The sequence below is a fragment of the Aricia agestis genome, chromosome 17 (assembly GCF_905147365.1).
Source record: "Aricia agestis chromosome 17, ilAriAges1.1, whole genome shotgun sequence".
Classification (NCBI taxonomy): domain Eukaryota; kingdom Metazoa; phylum Arthropoda; class Insecta; order Lepidoptera; family Lycaenidae; genus Aricia; species Aricia agestis.
In genome coordinates this window covers 2,821,161-2,835,730 of record NC_056422.1, presented here as the reverse complement: position 1 = coordinate 2,835,730, position 14,570 = coordinate 2,821,161, and the positions used below count along the sequence as shown (strand labels likewise).

Here is a 14,570-nt window from a genome sequence, read left to right as displayed (position 1 = left end):
TTTTATTGCATTGGGTGGTATGAAGTACCGTCGAGCGATCGTCGCGTTGTTTCGTTTGGAGTCGCAGCTAGCGCCCGCCGCCCACTGCACCGGTCGACCTAGCGAGCGACAGCGAGTTTGCTTTAGTCCGCGCGGAACTAGTTGGCCGCGCCGCCGGTATGTGCGGCCAACTAGTTCCGCGCAGATTACCTAGCAAAAATATTAATTAGTTTATATCAATACTAATATTATAATTGGGAAGAGTTTGTTTGTTTGTTTGAACTACTGGTCCGATTTGAAAAAAGGCTATAGGCTATAGGCACGCGCGCGCGCCTCATCCCGGCGTCACCCCCTTTCATTCCCCCGCGCCGCGAGTGACCTTTCTGCAACGATTTTAAATGGGATAAAATATTGTCATTTAAAAAAAAATAACACCCATTTTTGGTTAAATGGGCTCTCCTAATGATACCTAAGCCCTGCGGGGCTAAAATGGTAATATTTAGCAATTCCTCTCTATCAATTCAGCAAATGAATTGTCAAAACTGACAAATGTCAAATCAGTGCAAAAATACAAAAATGAATTGCAAGCAGAGTTGCATTTTGCGATATTAGAGAAATGAATCCTAGGCACCCTACCCAGGTAGGCACTTGAAATTTTCACCGAGGCCTTAATTATATGTGTACTTTAATAATTAATAATAATATTATATTATGTTACTAATCGGACTCACTTATGAATACACATACCGTTATAGTGCAAAATAGGCCAACATTTGTGATTTTTGTATAGGAGCCCCCCTTAATTTTTTATTTTATTATAATATTATTATTGAAAGGACATATATAATTTAGGCCTTGAAGAAAATTTCAAGTGCCTACCTGTTGCAGTTATTGAGATAGAGAAAAAAATCACGTTTATTGTATGGGGCCCGCGCGGCGAAATTGTGATATGACGTCAAACCGTTACCGGGCGCCCGCGTCGTACAGTTACAACTTGTTTCGTCGGTTAAAAATCACATAACGACCCACCCCTACTGCGGAGTGCAGCGTATTAGCCTAATAAATTTTTTAGTATACCTTTTTAATGAAATTAGAAGGCAAACGAGCAAAAGGCTTTTTTAAATATTGAGTTCTGTATTATTTTATCCTAATTCCCATTTCCCAATAATCGAAAAGTTTAGTAACATAATATAATATTACTATTAATTATTAAAGTACATATATAATTAAGGCCTTGATGAAAATTTCAAGTGCCTACCTGTTGCAGTTATTGAGATAGAGCAAAAAATCACGTTTATTGTATGGGGCCCGCGCGGCGAAATTGTGATATGACGTCACACCGTTACCGGGCGCCCGCGTCGTACAGTTACAACTTGTTTCGTCGGTTAAAAATCACATAACGACCCACCCCTACTGCGGAGTGCAGCGTATTAGCCTAATAAAATTTTTAGTATACCTTTTTAATGAAATTAGAAGGCAAACGAGCAAAAGGCTTTTTTAAATATTGAGTTCTGTATAATTTTATCCTAATTCCTATTTCCCAATAATCGAAAAGTTAATCATTTTAATTTATGAAATTTTGTGGTGATCCAGTTTTTAAACTGTTGTTAAATGTCGATGTCTCAAACTATAAACTTACTTACAGGCTGGAAGAAAAAAGTACCCATGACACTGGACTATGTAGTTTGGAGGCCTAATGTGATGCTGAAAAGCTTATTGTTGAAACTGCACTTCCTCAGAAGAAACCTGATGTCGGAAGAAGAATTATAAGTGTTTCATATTTTTATAAGAGGTTGCAAGAAATTTCTCATCATGGTCCTCTTGGATGTGCTTTAACTGACATAGAACTAGTAGGTGAAAAGCAAGATGGCCTCAATTCAAAATTCACATTTCTATGCATACTTTGCAATCTAATATTGATAATTGATAGTGACTCAATTGAAGACCATTACATGCCTATCAATAATAATAAGGCAATATTCGTAACCTGAAATATGGAGCTGCCCTTGCACCTTATAAAACCAGGAGTGATTTTTGTCTATATTTAATTTGCCCTGTTTATCTATTTTCCAAAATGTAACTTTTTGTTGTGTTATAGCAGCGTCTACTCCAATGTTATATGCTGTGATGGGACATTTAATTTCTAAAATAGTTTTTTCATCGCAAATTCCATCGGGCGTTGCTCCTAAAAATGGCAAGTCTGTATCTATAAATAGCCCGCAAGGCTTTACTTTAATACCTTCTTGTAATTCTAAATCTCTTATTGCTTGTTTTTAATTTTCTTGACCATGTTTGATAGAAGAAACGAAGCTTATTTTTTTTTAATATAAAATGTCTTTTACTAGGTTAGCACTTGCAGTGTTGGGTCTTCTTTTTATCACCCGGCCAAAGTTTTCTAATAATTTTCTAATAACTTCATCATGATCACGCTTTGGGTCAAATTTGTGTCTTTGATGGGATATTTCGTATCAGTTTGTAAATTTTTAGCCTATTACAGAAGTTCCGAAGTAGGTGATTTCGGCATTCAATTTTCTCGACACAGGGTTTGTACGTGTTCCTTGTTGAGAGTTCACTGTAAAAGTAGCAGCGCTGAAAGACCTAATTTTTTTTTCTTTTGTATGGGGAAACTCGTGACACTTGCCCTTGCTCATACAAAAGAAAAAAAAATCGTCTTTCAGAGCTGCTACTTTCACAGTGAACTCTCTACAAGGAACACGTACACAACCTAAAGTATTATCACTTGTTTTTGTTACACACTGTATATATATATTATATACAGTGTGTAGACGATAAGACGATTTTTTTTTCTTTTGTATGAGCAAGGGCAAGTGTCACGAGTTTCCCCATACAAAAGAAAAAAAAATTAGGTCTTTCAGCGCTGCTACTTTTACAGTGAACTCTCAACAAGTATATATATAATACAAGTATATATATATACAGTGTGTAACAAAAACAAGTGATAATACTTTAGGTTGTGTACGTGTTCCTTGTAGAGAGTTCACTGTGAAAGTAGCAGCGCTGAAAGACCAAAATTTTTTTTCACTTTTGTATGGGAAAACTCGTGACGCTCGGGCCCTTGCCCATACAAAAGTGAAAAAAAATGTTCGTCTTTCAGAGCTGCTACTTTCACAGTGAACTCTCTACAAGGAACATGTACACACCCTAAAGTATTATCACTAGTTTTTGTTACACACTGTATATATATATATATATATAGCTGGGCATCAACTCGTTAAACCGTTAATCGTTAATTAACGAAGTTAACATTTTGATTAACGGTTTAACTTTTAAGTTAACTTTTAAAAAATATTAACGGACTGGTTAACTTCCGTTAATATGCAGAAGTCCGTTAATCGTTTATCATTTCATTACTCAGCGCCGATGCTTATAGAAAGAGTGATTTGTTTATTGTTATTATAAATCATATTTTGCATGTTGATAAAGAAGAGTGCAGTATAATTTAGTTACCTAACTAAATTATACTGCACTCTTCTTTATCAACATGCAAATGATTTATAATAACAATAAACTATATCTATAATAATTATTGTATTGTAATTTCTACATAGAATACAATAATTATAGAAGTATTTTGTTTTGTCCCTAACCTGTTAACTTCCAAAACCTTAAACCAACAGGTTTTGTATGTACACTAACGCAATGATATAAAATACAACAAGGCCATATTACACATATTAACGGATTAACGATTAACGTTAACTTGCGCTAATTCGTCCGCAGTGTAACGCTTTAACGTTTAACGAAGCTAACATTTTTTTTAACGGATTAACGATTAACGAAGTTAACTATTTGATTAACGGTGCCCAGCTATGTATATATATATATATATATATATATATATATATATAAATTATATTATGCATAAATAATAGTAAATTATAACCTGAGACTGACGGCGACCATTAAGTTTGTGCGACGGGATAGCGATCAACGTTGCCATGGTGACATACTTACCTATTTACGACCGTTCCCAATATTTGATCTATCTCTGGTTTTGCCCTACTAGAGATAGGAATAGCTCACAATTGACATAAAATATATGTCTCTAATGTCTAGTGTGAGCTACTCGTATTCATATCTCTAGTAGGGCAAAACCAGAGATAGATCATATATTGGGAACGGCCGTTAGTCACTTAATTAAAATAATAATATTATCGTAAATATAATATTATGGCAAAGCATCGTTTGCCGGAACTGTAAAAAACGATTCCTGAATTTTGTTTTATTTCTTGCTGTACTTATGTAATTGTAATTTTAATGTAAATTGTAATGTAACAGAAAAAATGTTTATGAAAAAAATTGAATGTTTTTACGCAGTTGGGTTTTGTCATTATTTTATAATATAATAGGTATATTATAAAAGAATAACTGTGTTTTATTTACCATAAGTAAGCCTTACACGCTACGGTCTACCGGGGACGGGAGAGATCCACCTGTACAGCACGCAGGTATGCCTGCACAGGTATACCGGTATGTGTGTGGGACCTGGTCGCCTGCGCAGGTCCAAAAAACTGCACAGGTATATTCCCTCACACATTCCGGTCTACCTGCGTAACGTGTATGGCTTACATTACTACCACAATAGACATAACGAATCAGTATAATATCGACTTCAAACTTTTAAAGATTCCCGCGTATCCTCGAGGACAAACGTGCATTTTTTGTAAGGTTCAAGCATTTATGCACTTTAGTTTAATGATTATAAAGTTTATTTTCAAGTGCGTTAATATTACCTCTCCGCTGTGCTCCGTTCTATCTGCATTCTGCACTAATCTTCCGCACTCTTATAGTTCGCTCACGGAAGTATAGTACATAGTATTTATTTATTACGCGCCATCTATTGAAATCTCTATGCGACAGCTCAATATTAATCAAACCTATCTTTTAGAAGTTCCCGGTTTAGCCGCTAGCAAAGCTGGCGCTGTCTTATCGGACAATTAGGGGGCGTGGCTTAAAAATGCGAATCCTCAAGGTCATTGGCAGTTGTCAGCGTCTTAACGGGTTCTTTCCAGTTTCTTCATTAAAATATTATTATCCATTATACAAAATTCTACATTTAAATGTTAGTTTCATGTTCTTTATGGCATTTTTATGGTTTAATATTTCGTTACATTTTATAAAAATACGAGCTTTTGTCCGCAGCTTCGCTCGCGTTAAGAAGTATTATTATATACAAACTTTCATCCCCTATTTGAACCTCTTGGGGTTGGAATTTATCAAAATCTCCAGTGGTTTGGGCTGTGCCTTGATAGATCACTATGTCAATCAGTCAGTCACCTTTGACTTTTATATATATAGATGTCGCAGGGCGTTATTTTTGTGTTCTGTAATTCAAAAGCTGTAATTTTTTGTGATTTTGATGCTTAATATGCTAATAAGCAAGTCCTTGACACATTTCGATTATGATTTCATTAAGTTAATTTGTTTTGCGATAACTTTATTGGTTTTAAATGTATCGGTCATCGGATACTTCTTGACCTAAATACTGCCTGCCCCTTGGGCGTTACATTTTATCCGCCCCTGACTTGTTATTTTGGATATTTAAAGCTTGGTTTCTGAGGTTTTTGACAGGAGTTTTTTTACAAACGCTTTTGATTGGCTAAAACTTTTAACCAGTCATGAACACTGAATTTAAAAAAAAAAAAACATTTAATACAAACCCCAGAACTCGGATCATAATAATTCATAAGTTATAAATTATTAGAAAGATTAATATAAACCTTAGCGTGTTAATTCTACTTCGCTATCGTTTTGAATCACACAATCTTAAGAAATAGTGTTATTCATGAAAAGTTCATAGAAACCGATAAAAAACCGGTCATGATAAAATATTATATTCTAACAGAATTATTATAACAACATACGATAACGAATATTATGTAATATGTTACTTTTCGACATTCCTATAATTTTCTTATCAAGATATTTTTATGGGCCCCTAGAGAAGTCCCTAGATGAATGATTGTGATTTTTTACAGCCAGTTGATGTGTTATTTCGTACATAGAATTCTGTTACATTACAACAGTATTTTCTAAGATTAAAAGTTAAACTTAGAAGTAATTACTAAGTACTAATACTACTACGAGTTGCGGCCTGCGGGCCCGCAAGTCCGTTGCCCTGTAAATTGTTTGTTGCGCGGAACTGTACATTTTTCAGCAACAAAACCGTTATATTTCCTTTCCCGTCGCTCAAAGTATCTCCAAACCAATTTTATTTAGATCGGTTCACTCGTTTAAGTGTAAAGACTTAAGAGATAATATGTTGAGAGAGTAATATTAAGTAAAGACCGTTATCACCAAACCCAAGTATAGCATATCAACTGGTATATAAATAAACGTGTGTAATATGTCGTTGCACTATTGATTTATGTGACGGTTTCCCCCCGGATGTGGGGGGTGGGGGGTGACACCCCCATTGGTAAGGTCAAGGTGGAGAACGCGCATGCTCTATGCACGAACAAGTTTGATATCTAAGAATACGGTGTACCTAAGACCTAAGTTGTTTCTTATGTTTGTAGATCTTAAGTCCCAATTTCACCAACGACTGTTAAAGTTAACGCCGGAATTAGTATGACGTTACCTCTTTCGATTTTCATATGAATGAACGAGAAGACATGACATTTTAACAAGCGGTTAACACTAACAGACGTTGGTGAAATTGGGGCTTAGGTTACTACATTGATAAAAGCAATTTTAATCGATAAAAAACAAGGTTTATAATTAACAACAAAAGCAGTCCAACAACTGCTTTTGTTGTTAATTTTAGAATGATGCTGTTATTGTTGAAAGTTAAGATTAATGTATTTTATTAAATTGAGCAATTATAAAATATACTACACCAGGTTTTCTTAAACGCAGCAAGTCAGGGCATTTCTTTAATCTGTTGACGATCTGGTCGCTGACGTCACTCCAGTCTGTAGAACTGTGAACTATTTTCGCCATTTCACAACATCAGTCTATATTCAGATTTGTAGACGCAATTTGGTAATAAACAAAGATCGAAGCTTAAAGATAAATATTGTCGAACAGTCAACATTCTTAAGCTCCTTCTTTTTCTTTCCACTGTAAAAAATGACAAGTAAGTATGTTGGACGTGCCTAAAATGGCTACCACGGCCTCTGATGCATACTTGCTGAAGTAACCAAACATGACATCATAAAGTGATCACAAATCACAAGACAAAAACTCAAACGAGTTTGAACAATCACGAAGTGTTTCGCAACCCAACCTCCACGATTGTACAAAAAGTGCTTGCAAAAAATAGATAGCGCAGACCCCGACTGAATATTGATAGACAAGGTTATAATAAGCACTAAGAATTAATGTAAAATATTTCTTTGAACAGAGGAAAGTGAACCTTGGCTAGGTTTGGTGTCCCTTTTTGCTCCTGTTAACCTATTTACTCGAACTCACCTCTCTTTCGCCGATGTAATAATTGTACATTGAGCATTACATACATGCCTAGTAACAATGACCACCGAGCAAATTAAAAAGGCATGGTTTCTTCACTAAATAATCATTACCAATACTAGCCCAGAAATGTTCCCCTGACTTCGCGCTAATCTAACATTCTGATGATAATGAACGGTGGGAAGCGTTCGTAATAATTAATGCTGAAGATCTATTTATATCACAAGAGTTAAGCAAAATAATTAAATTATGTAATGGCTGCAGGCTACGACACCGGTTCACCTTGACAATGGTGACGCTTATTATGAAAGCAGTAAGGCTTATTTTGGGAACGTAAAAAGCCATGTAGAGTATTTCTTTCGGCTATGGGAGTGTTGGAATGTTTTGCAATAACACCGACATGACTATAACACGTTCTTCGAAGCGGGAAATCAACGCACCACGATTGTTTGGCATGTCCGGTGTCCCGTATTACTTTTCATAGATGATTTTCTGATTGTATTACCTGGTAAGGCTTAACGAGCTATGTGATTTGTCAAAACTACAAGGCCTTACTCAAATATAAAATGAGTAAAAGGAGCGGTTATATCACCTTTTGTTTTAAGCTACAATTGCATCTATATCAAATAGTGGTAGACAAAAATTGCAATTATTAATTTACTCTGTGACGTGTATATAATATAGCTGATTATTATAAAACAATGTATGTTAATTTTCGCTGTCAATGTGGTTCTGTATGCTTATCACGTGATAACTTAGCTGAAAGCCGTCTATTGTCTAAAGTCTAAACTACAAAGTAAAATAATAATATGTATTATGTGTTGTAATTTTACCGAGAAGTGATAACTTATCAAGTAATCATACAGTTAACTTAAACAAAGGTCACGTAAAACAGGCTGTGATACTAGTAGCTATATAATCAAAGTTTAGTAGATACAATAATTCTTCAATTAGGCAATTTTGGTCAAAGATACATTTTTAGGGTAATTGCCGTTACCTGTACTCATTAATACCTATATTCCAACACGTAGAAAAAAACAGGAAGCATCTACGCTAAAGCAACAAATCCATACTAATATTATGAATGCAAAAGTATGTCAGTCTGTCTGTGTGTCTGTTAGTTCTTTACGCCCGAACTGCTGAACCGATTTTGCTGAAATTTGGTATGGACATACTTTAAGTTACGGAAAGTTTTCTCAAAACTCTTGAATGCATCATAGACGAAACGCAGACCGCGTGGTAGTGCACGTGTGGGTATTTATAGCTCGTCTTGTACGGAAACCCTGCGGCATGAGCAATGTGTATATAAACGGATTACACGTCTCGACTCTCGAGTCACCTGTTTTCATATGTTGTTAAACAGCCAATATCCTACGCAAATACATAATCCGCTTATTTTCATGTCTTGAGAAAACATTTTCGTACGGTGCGCATCCATTTCGTACGGTATGATTTATAAAGGCATTCTGTATGAAAATTTGCAAGAATAACAATGTTGCAAAATGAAGTAAAACAGCACGTTAAAGATAAAAAGGTTTACATTCTACAAATACAGGAATGAAAAAGACCAACGCGACATAAAATACCCTGATATTTGACAGGATTGCATTGTTCGTTTAGGGTTTCTGTTACTTGTTACTTTCTGAACGAACCTACAGCGATGGCGTGAAATCAGAAATGCCTTTTCGTCTGATGGCCATGTAGATAAAGAAAATATAAAAAAAAGAAATAATATGTAGCTGGCATTTAACGCATAAGATGATAAAAAGTAAAAACTGTAAAGTATTAACTCTACCTGTATTTTAAACGTTAATACTATCTTGGTAGCATACTCAGAATATTTTTTAATTTATTAAGCTTATTTACAAAGATAAAGTAAGGCACCATAAAATCTTAAGCACTTCGCATGTTAAGACCGCCACTGTTTCATCTCGCAATTCTAACAAATAAAAATCTACGTTCTTAGGAAACAAATCTTCATCTAATTTATTTTTTATTAAAAGATAATTTAGGGGACAAACGAGCAAACTATCACCTGATAGAAACCGCCCAATATCGGAGAAGTTGCAAGTGCGTGAGCAATTTCTGATCGTATTTGCTTTTGGATAATGAAATCCATACTTCCAATTTCCATACTAATATTAGAAATGCGAAAGTGCGAGTGCCTGTTTGTTAGCTTCACGCCCCAACCGCTGAACGGTGTTGTTGAAATTTGGTTTGGAAAGATATGGATATTATACTTTTGAGTCCCGGGAAAGGACATAAAATACTTGATATTCCGAAGAAATGTCCGGTTCCCGCGTAATAAACTCATTTCTGAGTAACGGAGTTGCGGGCACAATATTTTATAGTAAGACCTGTCGCTTTGGAGAATCATATTATGATACATTTTTTAAAAATCACAAAATGGTAAAATGGCCACTCTGCTTGCAATTCTAGTAATTCGTACTAATTTGACATTCGTCAGTTTGACTGTTAGTTTCTGAATTGATTTAAGAGGGATTGCAAAATGCGACCATTTTAGCCCCGCTGTTAACTGCGTGTTTGTGATTAGTGTATGCCTCAGGGCCCAGGCGCTTGGTCCTGCGAGTCTGTGACGTATGAGGTGTATCGATCGCCGCGACGAGTTGCGCGTCAACTCCTGTGACCTGACCACCTGGTCATAAATACCTACAAATAAAAATTGACACCAACCTATGCCAACATAAACCCCATTTGACGACTAACAACTGCCACAAGGCCCATGGCTGCCTTAACACTACACCAACTGTCAGCCTCTGACTGTGGCTGAACCAGAGTTCAGCTTGAGTCCTGACAGTTGGTATGGTATTACTTTAGAAGGTAGCCTAGATGACGCCGACAACTTCGTTGCGCCAAAATTCGTTAACCGTACATTTTTACGGGTTAAAAAGTATCTATCCTTTCTCGGAACTCAAAGTATCTCCATACCAAAATTCAGCAAAACTGGTTTAGCGGTTTGGGCTTGAAGATGTAACAGACAGACATACAGACATTTAAGCATTTATAATTTATTAGTATGCATAATATGCGAGTGTGTTTTGCAATTGTGTTAAAAGTTAAAACCGTTTTTTTTTATTTCTAGTAGGGAAAAATGTACGGTTGCCATATTTTGTTAAACGAATTTCTACTAAGTTGCGAAAACGTCGTCTAGTCAATTTATAATTAGTGTAACTGAGCTATCGTGTTTATACTTAGATAACTCCAATTACAACGATTACAGTGAGATTGTCAGGACAATCTCGTAACCTTTACAGCCGATAACGTGTTAGTTCTATCAGTGAGCGAAATACGTCGCGTGGGTTCAGTAGAAATTAATATCTTCCTAGGGGTTTATCTGTCGCGGCCTCACTCAGAGACTAATAATGAACTGTAATCAAATGAGGATTCTGATATAAGCCCCATTCATTAACTATATCAAACTGTTATTTAAATCAAAGTTTAATCTAAAAATTATTTAATGTCTTTGAGTGTGGCTGTTAAAAGGTAGTGGGTTCTACACGTGGTACATTTAAGGGCATTTCTCTATCCTCGTTACTCGTCAGTTCCCATACTTTTGTCCTGGGAATTTTTTTTAACACTTGCCAAAAATATAAGTACTATTTTGGAGAAAATTAACTTTTATTTTAGTTAGATAAGGAGGTCCACTGAATTTATGCGTATATTCCAAGATATTAGCGATTTTCTAAGAAATCGTGACAGGGGACTGTTAAGGGTGGATTGCACCAGAAGCGTAGTTAAGGTTAAGGTTATTGTCAAATATGCCGTCCATTTCTACTAGGGATTTGACAGTTCATTTGACTTTTTGTTAAGGTTAAAGTTATAGTAAGAGTAATCTGTTGCAACACAAGAGTGTTGTTGCACCAACGCAAAATAAAATCTGTCTCACTTAGAGAAGTGATTTTGCGTCTGCTAATAAAAATATCTTTTACCACCTTTAACTAATAAATAACCGTTTCTTTTAACATTAACCGGCGGATGTCATTATCGACCTTACAGTGACTTTGTCCACGAGTGTTGATTTCGATCTCGATAGTAACTCGAGTATACATCGCGTATCTGTTGCACGCGCATGCACGTGGGGGCAGCCACGTGGAGCAATGTACCGTGCAACAATGTATGACACATTATATATTGACTCATGAAAATTAATTGTTATTAAGTTTTTGTTTATTAGATAAAAAATAAGTTTTTATATTCATAAAAAGTTAAATCTTGTACCTTATTAACTTAATTTAATTTAGGTAGGTATAGTTTGTTTTGACTCATCGCGTAATAAGACTGCTAACTGCTTTGAATTGGTTTCGTAATTGAAAAAATATACCAAAAATTGTCCTATTTGATGAATTTTGATGCAATAATTTTTGAATTTGTGACGGATCGAAACGATTTATAGCAATGGACCCTTCATTATCCATATTATAGTTATGCGTTACATAGTGATGACGATGCATCGTCCAAAGCCTAATCCACACATCACAAACGAGAATTGGAGAACTGATTTTTTTTCTGTTATTTTCGCAATAATAGGCGCGATTTTCGTGTGATGTTTTGATCGAAGTTTATGGCGATTTGATTATATGAAAGTTTTTCTATCATCTTTTCCAGCGAAAGTAGCATGTTCGTGTCGCGCCGTCGGTGGATCCTCAAGACGTGCGGGCGGACGACGCCGCTGCGGTGCGTGCGCGCGGTGCTCGCGCTGGCGACGGACGCGGGCCACGCGCGCGTACACAACGTGTTCTACTCGCGCCGCGAGTTCGCCCGCCCGCACGCGCAGAGAACGCCGCATGATAACTTCGATTCCGAGGTTAGTTGAATTCTGCTAGGCGGCTAGATGATTGTCAACACGAATTTTTAAATGAAGCCATTGTGCGCTTTTATAATTTTGGACGTGGCTGTAATATCGTGGACGTCCGCGGTAAAAAGATGACATAGGGAAATAAAATGTATGGAAATATATGAAGACGCTTTTAAATTTCCGTCGACGAATTATAAAAGCGCACATTTGTTACATATTTTTTAAATTGAAATATGTACAAGATGTAAGTATGTTAACGTTAACAAAAATACTTTTGTTAAAGTAAACATACAGACTACAGTAGTAGATAAAGTAAATATTTAAGGGGGCTCCCACACAAGAAACACAATTTTTGTCTACTTTCGCTCTATACCGGTACGGAACCCTTCGTGCGCGAGTCCGACTTGCAAGTGGCCGATTTTTTTTATCATTTTTGCACAAGGGACTGACGAATCATTGATCTACGATGGGGTTATCGCAAAATGAACTTTGTTACTTTGCGTTAAAACTTAAAACCGTATCTCTAGAGGTCAAGTGATCAGTTGTACTATAAATGATAAATTACAAGATAAAAAAAATTGAGGAACAAATTTGTTCTGGAAGAAATCTTGGCTTATCATATTTTAAAGATTTAAGAACAAGTTTCTAACTTCTAACCTAAGATAACAACTTACAAGTCATTACTTTTAATCTAAGTTTAAATCAAAATACCTAATGGAATACCACAGATAATCATAGTGTTGAGATCATACAATACAATTCATGCTATTAATGCGAAAGTATGTTTATCTGTCTGTATCTTCACTACCTCCTCAGTCTTCACGCTTAAACCTTAACCGATTTTGATGTAATATCGTATGAACCTTGGTAGGTTAAAATAAAGCACTAGTGTGTGTGTTAAAAATTAAAATGAATACATAATAAATTAAATAAGCGTAACAGAGTAAAACTTGTAATTAACGTAAGTTCTTATCTCAATACTTAGGGCCTGTTTCACCACTTTCTGATAAAGTGCCTAATAGGCTATTCACAACTTTTTTGACAGATTCTCCATAGTTGATCGTCAAGTTAATTGGTGGATAGCCTTATCAGGAAGTGGTGAAACAGGCCCTTATACATATTTTATAGCGACTAGTAATTTATCTAAAACCCATAAGTTGGACATTCTTTTCTCTTTGGATTTTGGAAGGTTATTCAATCTGAACTTATTTGTTTCTCTTTTCAGGTGGAGCTTCTGGACTCGTTCTTCGGTGACGGACGGGCATACATCATGGGTCCGGAGAAAGATTGCTGGTACCTCTACACACTCTTGCCATTGGAAGGTATTTTTAATATTTTTTCTTCAATTTCCTAATATTCATTATTATGGCTATAGCAAAATTTATAAGAATACGGTATGTTTTAAAATTAACTAAAACACTTTTTCTCTTCGGGCCTGTTATGGTACTATTAGACTTCAAAGAGGCTCGTTAACCAGACTATACTAGAAATATAGGCTTAAAGAGAAAATGTGTGTAAAGGTCTACCAGAATCTGATGGCTGACGCTAGATTTTCAAAAAATATGATTGTTCATTGGATAAATTTTCATATTTGCATGTTTCACACACAAAATAAGCCACCAAAGGAATAAAAAAGGATCACAATGTTTTATTCCTATTATCCCGATATACCCTGCAATACTGCTAGAGTAAATTTATTTTCTCACTTTTTGCCATCAGATTCTGGTAGACCTATAATATTAATAACTATCCTATATTTCCCAAAATCTAGTGGTGGTCTCCCTAATCAAAAAATCATCCAAAAGTCTAAATTACGAGAGTCCCATTAAATTGTAAAAAAAATTACCAGGTACTGTGGACGCGCTTGAGAAGGAGCAGCACGGCGGATCGGCGTGGGAGGGCGAGCCCGACCAGACCATCGAGATCCTCATGTCGGACCTCGACCCCGACGTCATGGACATCTTCACGCGCGCCGCCTCCGCCACCGCCGCCGAGGCCACCAAGGTGAGCAGCAGCAGCAGCAGCAGCACCAGCACCTATACTACTATCCAGAGCTGCTGTAGCAGTAGACAACTGCAGCAGCAGCTCTGGATTTATGTATAGGCAGTATAGGCCATGGCGTATGAGCGGCAGCGTCGTAGGATGGCAGCAGACTGCAGACTGCAGAGTTCGTACATAGGGGCGCCAAATTTAAAGTGGCCTGTACTCATAAAAAATACAAATCCGGCCCTGTGCAGCAGGCTTAGCACAAAAACATTAGAAACGACAAAGAATGGACATACTGACTTTTAGTGACGAAATTGCCTATTTCCTTGTACATGGCTAAAGAACCTTAGGAAGGAAG

At 36.3% G+C, this 14,570-nt stretch overlaps 1 protein-coding gene across 2 annotated transcripts in view; it reads left to right on the top strand.

Moving 5' to 3' along the window:
* The window catches only part of LOC121735588 (S-adenosylmethionine decarboxylase proenzyme), a 34,982-nt gene that overhangs the window by 17,861 nt on the left and 2,551 nt on the right, over positions 1-14,570 (top strand). For both annotated transcript variants that reach the window (XM_042126447.1, XM_042126448.1), the window contains exons 3-5: positions 12,037-12,235; positions 13,452-13,548; positions 14,076-14,230. In XM_042126447.1, coding sequence (XP_041982381.1) covers positions 12,037-12,235; positions 13,452-13,548; positions 14,076-14,230 — 451 coding nt within the window. The remainder of the gene's footprint in view (positions 1-12,036; positions 12,236-13,451; positions 13,549-14,075; positions 14,231-14,570) is intronic.